This window comes from Arachis hypogaea, chromosome 13 (genome assembly GCF_003086295.3).
Source record: "Arachis hypogaea cultivar Tifrunner chromosome 13, arahy.Tifrunner.gnm2.J5K5, whole genome shotgun sequence".
NCBI classification, from domain to species: Eukaryota; Viridiplantae; Streptophyta; class Magnoliopsida; order Fabales; family Fabaceae; genus Arachis; species Arachis hypogaea.
This window is the reverse complement of record NC_092048.1, coordinates 15225734-15239996: the sequence shown is the minus strand read 5'-3', so window position 1 is coordinate 15239996 and position 14263 is coordinate 15225734. Positions and strand designations below refer to the sequence as shown.

Genomic DNA, 14263 nt, shown 5'->3' with positions numbered 1-14263 from the left:
GCAAAAGAATTGCATTCGGTTCAGTGGTGTTGCTCATTTTCATTTACTTGATTGTTAGTGTCTTCAGTTAGGTTCCTTTGCATTAGAAATGTTTTTCTTACTGATATTTGTCTCCGGTATAAGTTCGATGTGTTTGTCTATGTTGTAGAGAAAAAGAATTTGAAAAAACACCCATAGTAAAAAGAAAACAACCGGGGAGGGTGACCAAAAAATAAACCAAATCAGGAAAGCTTGTTTTCACAGATTCAGAGAGTAAAACTGAATCTAACAGGGAGTAAGTTTCTCGAATCATATTTTCGATTATTCATGCTTTCGTTTTAGGTTCATTGATACTTATTTTATGAATTTTCAGAACTGAACAAGAAAAGGACAGCGATGCAGAAAGAAGAAGAAAGGCGTTGGAGATGTTAAGAGAAAAGATAACAAAGAGAAGAAACGATGGAGCTCAGACAACAAACGTTGCTCCAAATAGGTTTGACTCCACAGAGGCACGAAATGATTTCTCTAAGACGTAAGATTCGATTTATTATATTGAGTTCTTTTTCTTTGTTTGCTAACATTTGATAGAATCTCTTATAATTCCTCTGGATTCACTGCGTAATATTTATTTATCTTACTTAGATTGCCGACTCTAAACCTGGGTAGCGAACCTATCTTACAGACTGAAGCAAGCTCCACACCGTCTGTGAATGTCCCGGACAATACCAGGTAAATTCGTTTATTGCAGGCTTTACTTTTGGTTCAGTAGGGTCTAAAAATGAATTTCATGTGTTTCTAGACCGCTGCTTTTAATCTTGGTTGCTGATTTTAATTTGGTATCTTTTTTATTAGGAAAAATATCCCGGAAACCCCGGTAAAAGTTTTTTAAAGAAAGAAAATCCATCAAAAGAAGAGTTTTAAAACTCCACCAGTGTAAGTTAAAAATATTTATGTTGCTCTTTTAGATTTAGGTAATAAATTTGATTTAATTAATCACACGAAAATCGTGTTTAAATGTCAGTAGCACTACACCTGTTTTCGACCTACAAATAATTGAGGTTCGAGAAGAAACTCGTTCTCAACCTTTGGAAATGTGATTTTTTCAATGTGCAAATTTCGGTTTCTCAAAACCTATTCTAATTTTTCAACATTAACTTCTTCCTTCTTTACATTCCTTAGAGATCCTATTGCGGTATCTCTTCCGAGTTCTCTTAAGAGTTCCTGAAAGATGACTATATCTAATTTCGGGCTACTGCTTTTTCATTGTTTCTTTACGTTGTAATTAGAATTCTTTTTATTAGTTTTAATGGTATAGGATAATAATTCTGGGTCGTTATTGAACTCTTTTATGTTTAATGCAGCAGCCCTCCCGAAGAACAAGAGCAACCATGCCAAGAAGCTCCGGCGGCACAGCAATTGGAAGAAGAAGCACAACCTGATTTGTAAGTTTTCTGCTTGTTCAAATCTAGATAAATTTCGGTTCACTGTTTCATTTTGTTTCGGTTCACTGATTTGTTTAATCCAGAAATTAATTACTCTCTCTATTGTCTTGCAGTGCTGCTCGTCCTAGGCAATGGGAAGATGATGTGCCTTCCTTCAGCCTTGGTATAAATCTCCTAGCATCTCAACCAACTTTCCCGTCTCAAGTGACAATGACTCAACCAACTCATCCCTCTGAGCCGACGGTGTTAGATCTTGAAGTCCTGACAGACGCCGTGGTAGATGCTAGTGTGACGGCAGCATTAAAGTTTGCTGAAGCAACGAGTGACGAGTCGAGTTTCACAGCTGCTGAACTTTACAAAACTCTGGAGAAAGAAAAAGAAATCACGGAGGAGTTGAAGGAGAAGTGTTATCATTTGATGACACATGTCAAAGTAACCAAAGATGGTACCGATGAATATGACCCCTTATTCATCTTGAACCATAAAGCGAATTTTGAGTGGCTTAGACATCACTTCATGTCTTTAATACCCGGAGAACAAGTGGAAAGCACGATAAATTCTTTGCCTATTGCATTAACATCAATGATTTTTCTAGAGACTCTAATATCGCATATCTCGTAAATTTTCTTCTTATAGGTGGGCAATACACATTGCAATTCTCAACGACATGAAATGTCCCCAGTTTGAGAAAGATATATACTGTGTGCCAACAGATATTGTGGTAAGCCAAATTTTTTATTCCCTGCTGATTGAATGTGTATAACATTTTATTCAGCACATTAATTGCATTCGGTTCAGTGGTGTTGGTCATTTTCGTTCACTTGATTGTTTGTGTCTTCAGCTATGTCCTTTTGCATGCAAAAAATATTTTTCTTGATGATTAAATGTGTATCACGTTTTATTCAACACACGTTTTTATCACTTTCAGGGTTTAATAATATCCCAAGATGAGGGTTTACGCTGGGGCGGAACCCTTAATGGAGGACGGAGATGGAGAAGAAGCAGAGTATATCATGCTCAATGGTCAACGTACAAGGTAAAAATCTTTCTCTTCTTTAGTGCTATTTTTAATGTGTTTTATTTTGTATACTATTAATTGTATTTTACTTAAATTCTTGCTTAGCTATGATTGTGGCATATACGTCATGAAATGGCTTGAAATAATTGATCCTCGAAAGATCAAAAGCGGGAAGAAGTATCAATATAAAGCTTGGACACAAGTAGTTTCTAAATTAATAAAATAAAATTCTTATTGAGTTTGATTCATTTCTTATGTAACTAATTCCTTTCAATTAAAATGTAGGAAAAGATTGATGCTTTCAGGCTTGAGTATGGTCCAAATATTATCTTCCACAAACTGAATAAAATGAGAGACCAAATCATTCGGGCATGTGAAGCAATAAGACTCCCGAAGCCATCTGCTGCCCTCTCCAACCCTTTTTGTAAATTCACGTCTGAGGATATATATAGTAGTAAATAGGATATAGTTTGTTTGACTGGTTGTAATTAACACTATTTTGTTTAAAAAAGCAAACATTACTTCTTTCAATGTATATATCTGAATATTAATGTAAATCCTAATGTATATATCTAATGTTAATGTTAATGTATATATTTAATGTTAATATTTATATCTGATTCAAGATGTATATATCTGTTGGAACTGTCTGGCTACTATTTTGTTCCAGGTTCACAGTGAATGGAATCAGGGTGTTTTTCAAACATTACAAACCCCAAATAAACAAATAAACCGAAACTAATACACACAGTGAACTGAAAAAATGCATATATCAATATAGCAGAGAGATAATTTGAAAAAAAATGCATATATCAGTATTCAGTTTCAGAAACACCTGAACTCTCTGACATAGCACAATAAATTGACCATGGAATAAAGAATTTCACAAAAGCTAATATCAAAAACAAAAAAAGTGACTATTCAATAAAGACTAACAACAGTCAGAAATTAACCATCCTATAACTTCAGTGAACCAAAATTTGCTCATAGGTGAAAGGAAATTTATGTTAAAAAAACTCGTATAATCCTCTCCTGGATAATTCATATCCGGGGCATTGTAAAAGCTTGAACTTGGCTGAATCGCTGGTCCGCTGTCTAAAAGATTCAACTGCAAAAAAAAAAAAATCGTATATTAGCAAAATGCACAAATGAATGTTTGCCTAATCGAAAGCAAATCAATTTTACCTCTCTTGGAGTTGGCCTTTTCTTTTTCTTCGTGACGTTAGAGATCATTTTTCCAGGTTTGATCGAAGTCTGTTCTTGGACCCGCCTCTTGTTCTGACATGTGGCGGGATTTGAAGGTTCTCTCTCTCTCTCTCTCTCTCTCTCTCTCTCTCTCTCTCTCTCTCTCTCTCTCTCTCTCTCTCTCTTTGCCCTCTGCTTGCTAAGCAGTTGTCGTATTGCTTCACGAACTGACTCAAAGAGCTATTGCGTGTGATGAACTTGTTGAAAAATGGATGCATACTCTCGCTCCTTTGTGTGCTTCTCATCCCAACCCAGAAATGGTTATCCAAGTAAACTGGAATCTATAAATGTCGATCCTCATACACCACTGTAGAATGAACTGAACCAATGAGCTGCACTAAACCAAAATCTGTGCATGTTTTAATCCAAAATAATTCCAATTAAAACCTCGGTTACCTGAGAGCCACTTGTTGCCTCCGAGGCCATGCTTTGTGAGAAAATCGTTCCAGTTTCTGTCGAATTCCACTTTTGTGAACGAGTTCCAAACGACATGGCTCATCTCTTGTTCAATTTCTTTGTGTCGCTTGTAGCCGTTTAGTTTGTTTGGGATCTTCTTCATGATGTGCTAGATGCACCAGTGGTGAATTATTGTTGTCATGCACATCTCAACGGCCCTTTGCATCGATGCGCATTGGTCGGTAAGAATGCCTTTTGGTGCCTTGGCTCCCATGCAATGGAGCCAACACTCGAATAGACATTTGAATGATTGGATGTCCTCGTTTTTCATTAGCGCACATCCGAGAAGTGTCGACTGATCGTGGTGATTGACGCCCACAAAAGAACCAAAAACCATATTGTACCTGCATAAATGCACACTGTCACAAATTGGTGAACTGAAATGTGTACATATGGTGAACATACAAGCTTAATCTCAGTGAACGGAATACCTATTTGTGTTGTATGTGGTGTTGAATGAAACAACATCTCCGAAATACTCGCATGCCGCCCTGCTTCTTGCGTCGGCCCACAATACATGTTTGATGGAGTGATCACCTTCGAGGATGAGCTCGAAAAAGAAATGTTAGTTCTTCTCTTTTATTCTTAATAGGTACTTCCCGAATTCTTTGGTGTCGTCTTGTTCGAACACATTCCGTACTTTCTGTGTGATGTAATTCCTCACATCTTTTTCTATAAAACTTAGTTCACGATGACTGCCGGCTACTACTAGAATGATTGGTAAGTTTTGCTAGGTCTGATTCCGGCTTCCTCGTTGGTTTCAATGGTGCGACACACAAACATGCTTAGCTCCCTGTGTTGTTTGAGCATCTCTGTCCGGTCTGGACAGCAAGGGTGTGAGTGATTCAGAATAACTTTAGAAATTGCCCAGAGACCCACGTCCTTCAATATGTGTACGTATATCTTAGCTGGATAGTTTATGTCGGCTGAGGTGGGTTTGTCTTCAGAGTAGGAGATATCTTGGATTTCCACCTCCCCTCTCTGCTGCATACAATTAGTTGATTATTAATCTTGTCTCCGTCCCGAGTCATGTTCCTTATTTTGGTAGAAAAATCGGCAAGTTTGGAATAATTTTTGTAGAACTTTCTGGCTTCTTCTAATGTCTTGAAAATCATCCCAACCTTTGGCACAAATTGTTCATCCACAACACACCTGGTCTGCAGAATGAACTAAATATGTTGTTATGGTGAAACAATTGTACAACACTGAATGAACGAAACATAATCCATTATATAAAATCAAATTCAAACAGCTTTTTGCATAATGAACCGAACACGTACTCATGGTGAAACAATTGTATAGTACTGAGTGAACAAAATATAATCCATTATATAAAATCAAATTTAAGCAGCTTTCTGCATAATGAACCGAATACGTACTTATGGTGAAACAATTGTATAGTACTAAGTGAACGAAACATAATCCATTATATAAAATCAAATTCAAACAGCTCTGCCTACAATCTACAGATTATCAATTCAATTCAATTTAATTCAGTACACCTCCGTCCATTCAATTCAAATTCAATTCAATTCAATTCAAATTAGGAATTGCATTCCAGTCAATTCGATTCAAAATTGAATAATCCAAACCTCTTCAGTTTGATTCGTTTCAGAAGAATAATCCAAATCGCTCTCATTCAACTGATTTGAAGTTGAGTAATTCATTGTTTCTATTCAGAAGTGCAGATCGAAGAAGAAAACGAAGAACAATAGGAATAAGATAAATGCAATGTAAGCAGATCTAAAGAAGAAAACGAAGAAGACGAACGTGACCAGAGGAGAACGACGAAGTTGATTACATTGAAGGAGAACGCGAGCAGAGAAGAAAAAGAAGAAGAAGAGGAAGAAAACGCGAGTAGATAAGAAGGTTTAGGTTGCAGGAAAAGGTTTATGTTGAGCAAAGGTATAGGAATACAATGCAGAAAAAGTTTACGTTATATGTGGCGCGTGTATAACAAACGAATGAGGGAATGGGGAGGCGCGTCTATCAAAAAACATTTGGATAACTTGGATGCATTTTTTACATGGATGCAGAGTATTATTGATTTTTTTTCTTTCTCATGGTGCAAGTCGGAGCACTATTTAAGGATTTGTTGATGGCTAATAAGTCGCTGCATCATCAAATGATATTCAAATCGTCGACACTTGTTTAAATAAACTAGTAACTATCCAACTTGGTTAAATATTCTTTTTATTTAAATGAGTAAACTACCATTTCTATCCACGAAAGTTGAAAACGCTGACACATCTACCCATAGAAGAAGAAAATTACCATTTATACCCTTGAGACATGAGCTCCGCACAACAAAATTATCCAACCACTAAAAAATTACCTAAAAATCCCAAATTACCTTATCATTACCACTACTACCATCATCCCCCATCTCTCTCTTCGTACCACTTGAATACCCTCCGATCTAACCTCCATTTCTCTGCCACAAACCACCTCATTGCTGCTCCTTCATCACCATAACCTTCATCACCTCAATTAAAGCATAGTGCATTGAAAAATAGTGACCTCATGAATTAACTCGGAGAAAAGAACCTTTGGAGGAATTAAAATCAACCCAGAGAGGGATTTAAAATGGATCACGATGGGTGAGAGTCAAAATTGAATCTTGGTTTCAGCTGAGTGTGAAGTTGTTTAAGAGAACAAAACAGTGAAAAGGGTGTCGTGGAGAAAGCTGGCAGAAATAAGGCGAAAAAGGACACAGATCTAAGGTGTGAAGAGAGTGAAGAGAAAGGATCAAATCTAAATAACCAAACACAGAAGCCTCGTGTATTTGGATTCACTTTTTCTGGGAGAAAAGAAAATGGCGAAAGAGACAGAAAGAGAGAGAGAGCTCGCCGCGATTTTGGTTCGCAAAGGAGACCGTTGTGGTGGCGGCTAGCGCGGTGGCCCGTCGGGGGCATTGGTTCGGTGATGAGGAGAAGGTAGCCACGGTAGGTGAGGGTGGTGGCGATGAAGAGAGGAGGGGGCTGCGACTCTAGGATTGCTGGCGGCGGCGAAGCAAAGTCTGGGGCAGAAGTTCCTCTGGTCAGCAAGGGCGAGACAGGGAAGAAGAGAAGGAGGGGTGGTCGCTGACACTGACGCTGGAGGCTGCAAGAACAGAAATAGAGGCTGCGACATTTGTCACGGAGGAGGAGAGGTGGCTCGTGGCTGAAAAAATTGCTGTTAGGATTGTTTGAAAATCAATTGATTATTGGTTAGAGAGAGAAAGGATGGGGTTAGCGGTGGTGGTGGTGGTAAGGTGATGAGCATATGAGGATAATGGAGTGGTTAGTGGGGAGGAGAAAGATGATGCAGATGATGATAAGGGTAATTTAGGGTTTTATGTGATTTTTTAGTGTTTCGATAATTTTGTTGTATAAAACTCATGTTTTATGGGTACAAATGATAATTTCTTTTTTTATGGGTAAATTTGTTAGCATTTTTAACTTTCATGGGTAAAAATAGTAGTTTACTCTATTTAAATAAAAAAATAAACCCGATTCTAAATACGAAAGGTACTGGATAAAAGGCGATGGATTCAAATAGTGTCAAAATTTGTCGGTTTAATTATTCTGTTGGTTTCTATAGTTTCGCGAAATTTTCAATTAGGTCTCTATATTTTTTGTTCCTTTTAATTAAGTCCTTCCACCAATTTTTTTTTAATTGGGTCTCTACACTTTTTTTTTTATTTAGGTTCCTGTACCAATTCTTTTTTTTTTAGTTGGATCCCTATAAAATTAAGCCAATTACTACTAAGATGGACTTAATTGAAAAAAAATTAGTATAAAGACCTAATTATAAAAAAAATATAAAGACCTAATTAAAAATTTCACGAAACTATAAAACCAACAGAATAATTAAACCAAATTTGTCCCTATGATTGTCGTCCCTATTTCTGTTTTATTTGGAAGAAAACTAGAATTCTAGAAAATAGCAAAAAGTTTTTGTTTTGGGTTGGGCCAAGGCCCAGAGAAAGTGGAACCCTAACGGTGGAAACGCATGACGGAGTTTTGTGACATAACAGCAACAGGAGAGGAGAGGGAGAAGGAGAGACATCGGCATCGCAGAGAAGAGAAGAGAAGAGAAGAAGAGAAAGGAAATCGGAAGAAGAGAAATGGGAAAGGGAGAAGAGCTGGATGCGAAATGGGAGGCGTGCCTTGATCTCTCCCTTCGGCGCGTCGTGTATTCGTCCCTCGCCGGTGCATTTGGCGGTCTCCTCTTCTTCAGTACGTTCCTTCTTATCCTCGCCTCATGATCTCTCACATAACTTAATTAATTATATAACTCATTCCTTTCTTTGTATCTCTGCATCTTAGGTTTCACCGTTTCCCTACCATTACATAGCATAAGCTACCCTAATTTCCAAGCCCCACTTAACATTCCATTATTTCGCTGATTTCTTAGATGCCAGTGTCACTTGCTAGTTTTACCTTATGCTATTGCTTTGGGTTCTGTTTTATGTTGCTCGGAGTCCTAGATATGCACTGCAGTGGTGGTTTATTTCCGGTGAATAAATACGATCGTTTCCCAAGCCTCTATGCAAGCTTTTCTCACATATAATGCCGGAAATTTATTGAATTGCATTGGATATGAAGACTGATAAAATTGTGAAAGAGTAGTTTAATAAAGACTTCATTTGTATTGGTTTGACCTCTGCCGAAAAAAGTAATGTTGTATTGCTCCGGTTGTTGTGTTAGGGAGTCCTACAACTCGCTGGGCCTCAGTTGCGTTTGGTGCTGGAGTTGGAATTGGGTCTGCTTACACAGAATGTTCTTCGCTGTTTGCTGGATCCGCAACCAAGATAGCACCACCCCAGGTCCATGACACTCCCATTCAGGTACCATTTTTTTCTTATTTACTTCTTCATCGAAATTGTTTAGTATCGGTGTCTGAAATTATGGGCTGCTACTGCTACATGCTTGCCCTCAATACTAGTCAAACTATTGGTGTATGCTGCTGCTTTACTAAGAAGTAGGAATTAGTGCTGGTTGCTCCTAACTTAATTTGAATTGGTGAGAGATATTCATGACAAAAGCTGTAGTGAATGCATAGTTCAAGACTTCAAGCAATATGGATATGAATTATTCTTTAGAAAGATTTAGTGCCACATTATATTCAGTACTGGTAGTGGCCTGGAAAGTTTGTAAACAGCATTATGGTGAAAACTACTGGATTGTCTTCTTTTCTATCTGTAGTGAAAATTAGAATTCTCTCATTTCCTGATTATATCCCGTGTTGTCTTTTGATGTGCACTTGATTGTTTATAAATTTATTTCTACATACAAGCACGTATACTTTTCTGTTGTCCAAAGTATGCCACTGCTCTTGTTAGTTAAAAGTAAACAATCAAGACTATTTTGTAGAAATTTGTCCTCAAAGAGTAGGAAAAGTACATTAATGGAAAGAGCTTGAGAATTTAGATGTCTCTGCGCTTGAAATTTGCACAGTGGCCTTTGGAACTTAAATATTTGAAATTTTTTCATTTCATCTTCTATAATGATTTGGAAAAAAATAAGGTCTTTGCCTCTTTAAAATTTTATTCTTAAAAATGAAACAATGATGTTAGCGAGTTTATACTCCTAACACACATTGTTGGCTTGTTGGTTTTTTCTTAACTGCATAATGAATTTGATACTTGCATTGGAGAGCAAGTGAGGAGAGTGCATGAGAAAAGAAATATTGAAATAATCCAAGAGAAATGGACAAATAGGTTCTTGACATTTTATAGCGAATATGATTAAGTCTCTTGCCAAATTTGATTACAAACAAGCCCTGACCTTTGTAAACAGGAGACACATAGCCATAGGTCCCTTCATACTGGGTTCAAATCATCACCAAGGGGACCTATGTCTCCTGTTTTGAAAGATCGGGAATTTAATTGTAATTAAATTTGATGAGGGATTTAGGGTCCGTTTGGGAAACTCTAGAAGTAGCTTTTTTTAACTTTTGACTTATGAAAAGTAGTAGTATTAATGTTGGGTGCAATTTTCAAAACTAAATTACAACTTTCTAAGAAACTATTTTGGAGCTTATAGAGAAGTTAAAAAAAATGACTTCTCTCATAATACTTCTACTTTTCATTACATTTCTATAAAATAAGCACTTTTAGAGTTAAAAATCCAAACACAAAATAACTTATTTATAAGTTACTTTTAACAGAGTCATTTATTGTTTAAGTTATTTTATCAAAAGGAGCTTAATTAAGTTAGTTACCCAAACTGGGCCTTAATCCCCTTCGAGATAAAAGGTCAGGGACTTTTTTGTTCTTTTCTCTAATCTCAATTGTGGACATCTTATGAACTATGAACTTCCACTGGTATATGGTAATGACTAGAGAAGACTGAAGCTTAAATGCTGGTGGTTGTAGTTTGTTTTACTTTTAATCTGAGTGGCAGGGGATACTGGTTGATTTGATTGCTCATTATGTAACTTTTGTGGGCAATGCATGCCCTTGCACTGAGTGGATTGGGAACTTAACTTGCTTACTTGCTCTTATTTCCAGAATGTGTCGGACACGGAGTAGATGCTTGCTTAAGGGATCCCGCTTCTTGGATGTCAAGACAGAATGTTATTATTATTATTGGTGGTTTTTTTTCCATACCGGTAACATGTAGAAACCCTGTGATTCTGTAATGTATGCAGAGTTCATTCACAAGCTGTTAACGTTGGATCACAAAATAGAAATAACCATTGCCTTCTGCAGATTTCAAGTTGTGTCTGCACAATTTTCAATCTGAATGCTAGCTAGTGTCTTATCATTTCTGCTTAGGCATATGACACCATGCGTCTTTGTGTGATTTCAATTTTGTCTTGTATAATTGAACTGGATGGCTTCTTGCCGTGAGTCTTAAATGGAATCGAATAATGGATACACTAGCTAGAAAGATGAAGTTGAATGAACAAGAAGTGCTCGTTCTTCGTTTCTGAGCTTGAATTCCCATCCGAAGTTAGTTAAAGGCCCCACGGCAGGATTTTGGGGAATTAAGTCTATGCATAAGAAATTGCCAGTTGTGGAAATATCAAAATATGATTTGTGTTGTGTTTGTGAGCTTGTTACCTATTTCAGTATTTGAGTTGTATTATGAAAATTAAAACAATCGAATAAGTACTTGGTTTTATACATCATGCCATATGTACTTTGTTGAAAGTGAAAGTTCGTCGATACCACGTAAAATGACATCCCGGGAAGATGAAATTATTAAAGGTTCAAACTTTCGGACGCATAACACATGGATGAAATGGGACGCTTTTAAAATGTTCCCGTTTAAAAATTGGACATTAGTGTTCTGGTTAAATTTAAACTATGCATATCTTTGATTGAAGATTCAATTTGGTCCATTTTCACAAAGGACTATTCCTATATAAAAAAAAAAGACACCTAAACCCTCAAATTTTTTTTTATTATTTTAGAATAATATGACTTCTCTAATAAAAGATCTGTCAAATAGTAATGACAACTATTTTTATAGGAGATTTTATTTGTATTTTGTGAGAATTTTAAATTTTCACAAAGTTTTTTTCAACAATACTAATATTATCAACATTAATGTTATTTTCTTTCGTTTCTTATTTAATGCTATTTTTTTCCTTTAAAAAGTCTTCGTACTACAATTATTTTTTTTCTTGCGATATCATGTCTATTAATGGTTTTTTTTTCCATTTAACCACCACTGGTGAAGGAATTTTTTGAAAACAAACTTATTAATAGTTTGTGGGAATTTAAAACTCCACAAATTACAAATAAAACTTCCACAAAATTAATTTACGTTACTATTTAACGAATTTTTAAATAGAAAAATCGTATTGTCCCAAAATAAAAAGGTTGAGACCCGGAGTATCTCTTTTTTAGACAGAAATCGCCTTGTCTTTCGTGAAAATAAATAAGGGTCGAATTGAGTGTTTACTCGCATATCTTTTATTGATAGATGTAATGGTTAGAATTTAATAGAGTCTAGTAATTAAAACTTGATCACCATTATGAATTTTTAAGTTGTCGATAATTATATGAGTAATTATTTAAATTAGTCTTTGAAATTTTTAAAATCAGATATTTTAGTCTATTCGATTTTAAAATACACAAAATAGCTTTTAATATTTTAGTGACTAACAAAAAGTGATTGTATTATCTAACAAAAAAATATTAAAAATTTGTGTATTTTAAAATCTAAAAGACTAAAATATATAATTTTAAAAATTTTACAAACTAATTTAAATAATTACTCTAATTATATTTTTTAAAAAGATAAAATTATAAAGAATATAAAAAGACCTAAAAATTACTATCTGAACTAATATTAAAAGACGTATCAAAAATTACTAAAATATAATTTTTTAATTAAAATAAAATAGTATAAATTATTTAAAATTTAATACAATGCAATAAATGAAATATAATATATAAATTTAATTTTAATATATTATTAATATAAAATAATTTTATATATGCATCTAATTAAATATCAATCAAAATAACTATTTACATTTGTAACAAATTTTCTAATTATCACTGTAACCTTTATATACGACGAGCAGCAAGAGAATCACTACTTCGAATATAGAAATGACATTCATTCAGTTTTCCCTGGCTGGCATGAATCCACGTGGCCTATATATTTGAGAGGCAGAGTCAGAGAGAGCAAGAGAGTCCACAAAAGCAAGAACTGGTGGTCCCACTCGGAATCCTGTAATGGATCCTGCATCTGACATCACCAGCACCAGCAAGAAGGCTATGTTATGTAGCGTATAAGCTTGCTTATCTTGTTTTCTTTCTTTGTTTGGTTGCATTTATGTATGGCTTATTTACTGGCATGCAACCCCACCACTTCACACAAGCTTTTCTGCTCAGAAATCTTTCTTGATTCTAGAGCAGTTTCCAGAAATGCATGTTGCAGTAGTGTGAGAAGGAGTAGCGGCGGCTTTGTGTTGCAATGCACCACCACAAGTAGTACTTCTCAGTTATCTCGTGCAGATCAGAATTTGAGTCTGCAGCAGCAGATTGAGAACGCTGGTGAGAAGCTTAAGCAGCAACTCGAGTATTTGGTATGTGAATATGGATGGAAGGTAAGGAGGCTTGTTGAGAATAAAGATGAGACAAAGAAAGCCGCTCTAATTCAGGCAGAAGCGTTCCATGAGCCTGTGGCTCTTTTTAATGACTTGTTCTTTCAATTCTTTAAGGTCAATCTTTTGCTTCTCTTATTTTTCTTTTTCTTTTTCAACCAGATACTCTGATTATGTAAAATATTTTTTGTACTCATTCAATTGCATTAGTTTTTTTTACTATTCATTCAAGTAGTATTATTGATGTAGCTAGCGTTCCGTGCAAAACTGTTTTACGCGTATCAAAATTAAATTCTAAAAGAAATCACTTCGTTAGTTCACTGTGAATTTGATGCATTTACAATATGCAAGTAGGCGGAAGTGCTTTCTGGGCTCATGTACAAGCTTAATAACTCACCTCCCAATAGGTAAATTTGTGAACATCTGAACTTCTAAAGATAATAAAAGAGAGAGAAATATCAAGAATTGATCATTGGTGTTTGTGTAGGTATGCTTGTTTGGTGGCTGAGGCAGCCACAGAAGATGCAGATTCACAAAAACAACTTGTAGGGGTCATAGATGTCACTGTCTTAAGAGACCGAGATGTGCTTCAACATCTTCCTGCTGAAGCACAAGAGTACCTTTACATATCAGGAATAGCAGTCTCCAAAACATTCAGGTAGCTAAGTGAAATCTAATATAGACTTCGTTTATTTGGTTTTCATTGTGCTGTTAAGTGTGTATTTATGAAACTAACTGGTGACTACAGGAGGAGGAAAATAGCTACTGCATTGTTGGAAGCGTGTGACAAGCTTTCCATTCTGTGGGGTCATGAGTTTCTTGCACTTCGGGCTTATGAAGAAGATCTTGGTGCACGCAAATTGTACACAAATGCAGGATACCATGTTGTGTCTAGAGATCCACCATGGACAAGTAATTGGATTGGACGAAAATGTCGTGTTCTTATGATTAAAAGAACTAGCTAGCTTAATGTATAAGTTTTGAGACATCTTACATCCAAACGAAACCTCAACATGAGTAAAGTGTATCATAAGTACATAGTTTGTGATAGTATAACTATTTTGTAATTCTC

At 35.7% G+C, this 14263-nt stretch overlaps 2 protein-coding genes across 2 annotated transcripts; both read left to right on the top strand.

The window, feature by feature from the left end:
* Positions 1 to 8021: 8021 nt before the first annotated feature.
* Positions 8022 to 10866, top strand: LOC112737423 (MICOS complex subunit MIC10). Its single transcript, XM_025787329.2, has 3 exons — positions 8022 to 8360; positions 8832 to 8971; positions 10637 to 10866. The coding sequence occupies exons 1-3, from the start codon at positions 8249 to 8251 to the stop codon at positions 10655 to 10657; spliced, it is 273 nt and encodes a 90-aa protein (XP_025643114.1). The 5' UTR covers positions 8022 to 8248; the 3' UTR covers positions 10658 to 10866.
* A 1658-nt stretch (positions 10867 to 12524) lies between these two features.
* LOC112737421 (GCN5-related N-acetyltransferase 10, chloroplastic) lies at positions 12525 to 14258 on the top strand. The gene is made up of 4 exons (XM_025787327.3): positions 12525 to 13308; positions 13546 to 13598; positions 13679 to 13849; positions 13940 to 14258. Exons 1-4 carry the CDS (start codon positions 12925 to 12927, stop codon positions 14154 to 14156), a joined length of 825 nt encoding a protein of 274 aa, XP_025643112.1. The 5' UTR covers positions 12525 to 12924; the 3' UTR covers positions 14157 to 14258.
* The last annotated feature ends 5 nt before the right edge of the window (positions 14259 to 14263 follow it).

Coding starts and splice junctions, on each gene's coding strand:
- LOC112737421 (XM_025787327.3), top strand. CDS start 12,925: ATGGCTTATTTACTGGCATGCAACCCCACCACTTCACACAAGCTTTTC. Junction 13,599..13,678: donor AATAACTCACCTCCCAATAG/GTAAATTTGTGA, acceptor GTGTTTGTGTAG/GTATGCTTGTTTGGTGGCTG. Junction 13,850..13,939: donor GCAGTCTCCAAAACATTCAG/GTAGCTAAGTGA, acceptor TGGTGACTACAG/GAGGAGGAAAATAGCTACTG.
- LOC112737423 (XM_025787329.2), top strand. CDS start 8,249: ATGGGAAAGGGAGAAGAGCTGGATGCGAAATGGGAGGCGTGCCTTGAT. Junction 8,361..8,831: donor TGGCGGTCTCCTCTTCTTCA/GTACGTTCCTTC, acceptor TTGTTGTGTTAG/GGAGTCCTACAACTCGCTGG. Junction 8,972..10,636: donor TCCATGACACTCCCATTCAG/GTACCATTTTTT, acceptor TCTTATTTCCAG/AATGTGTCGGACACGGAGTA.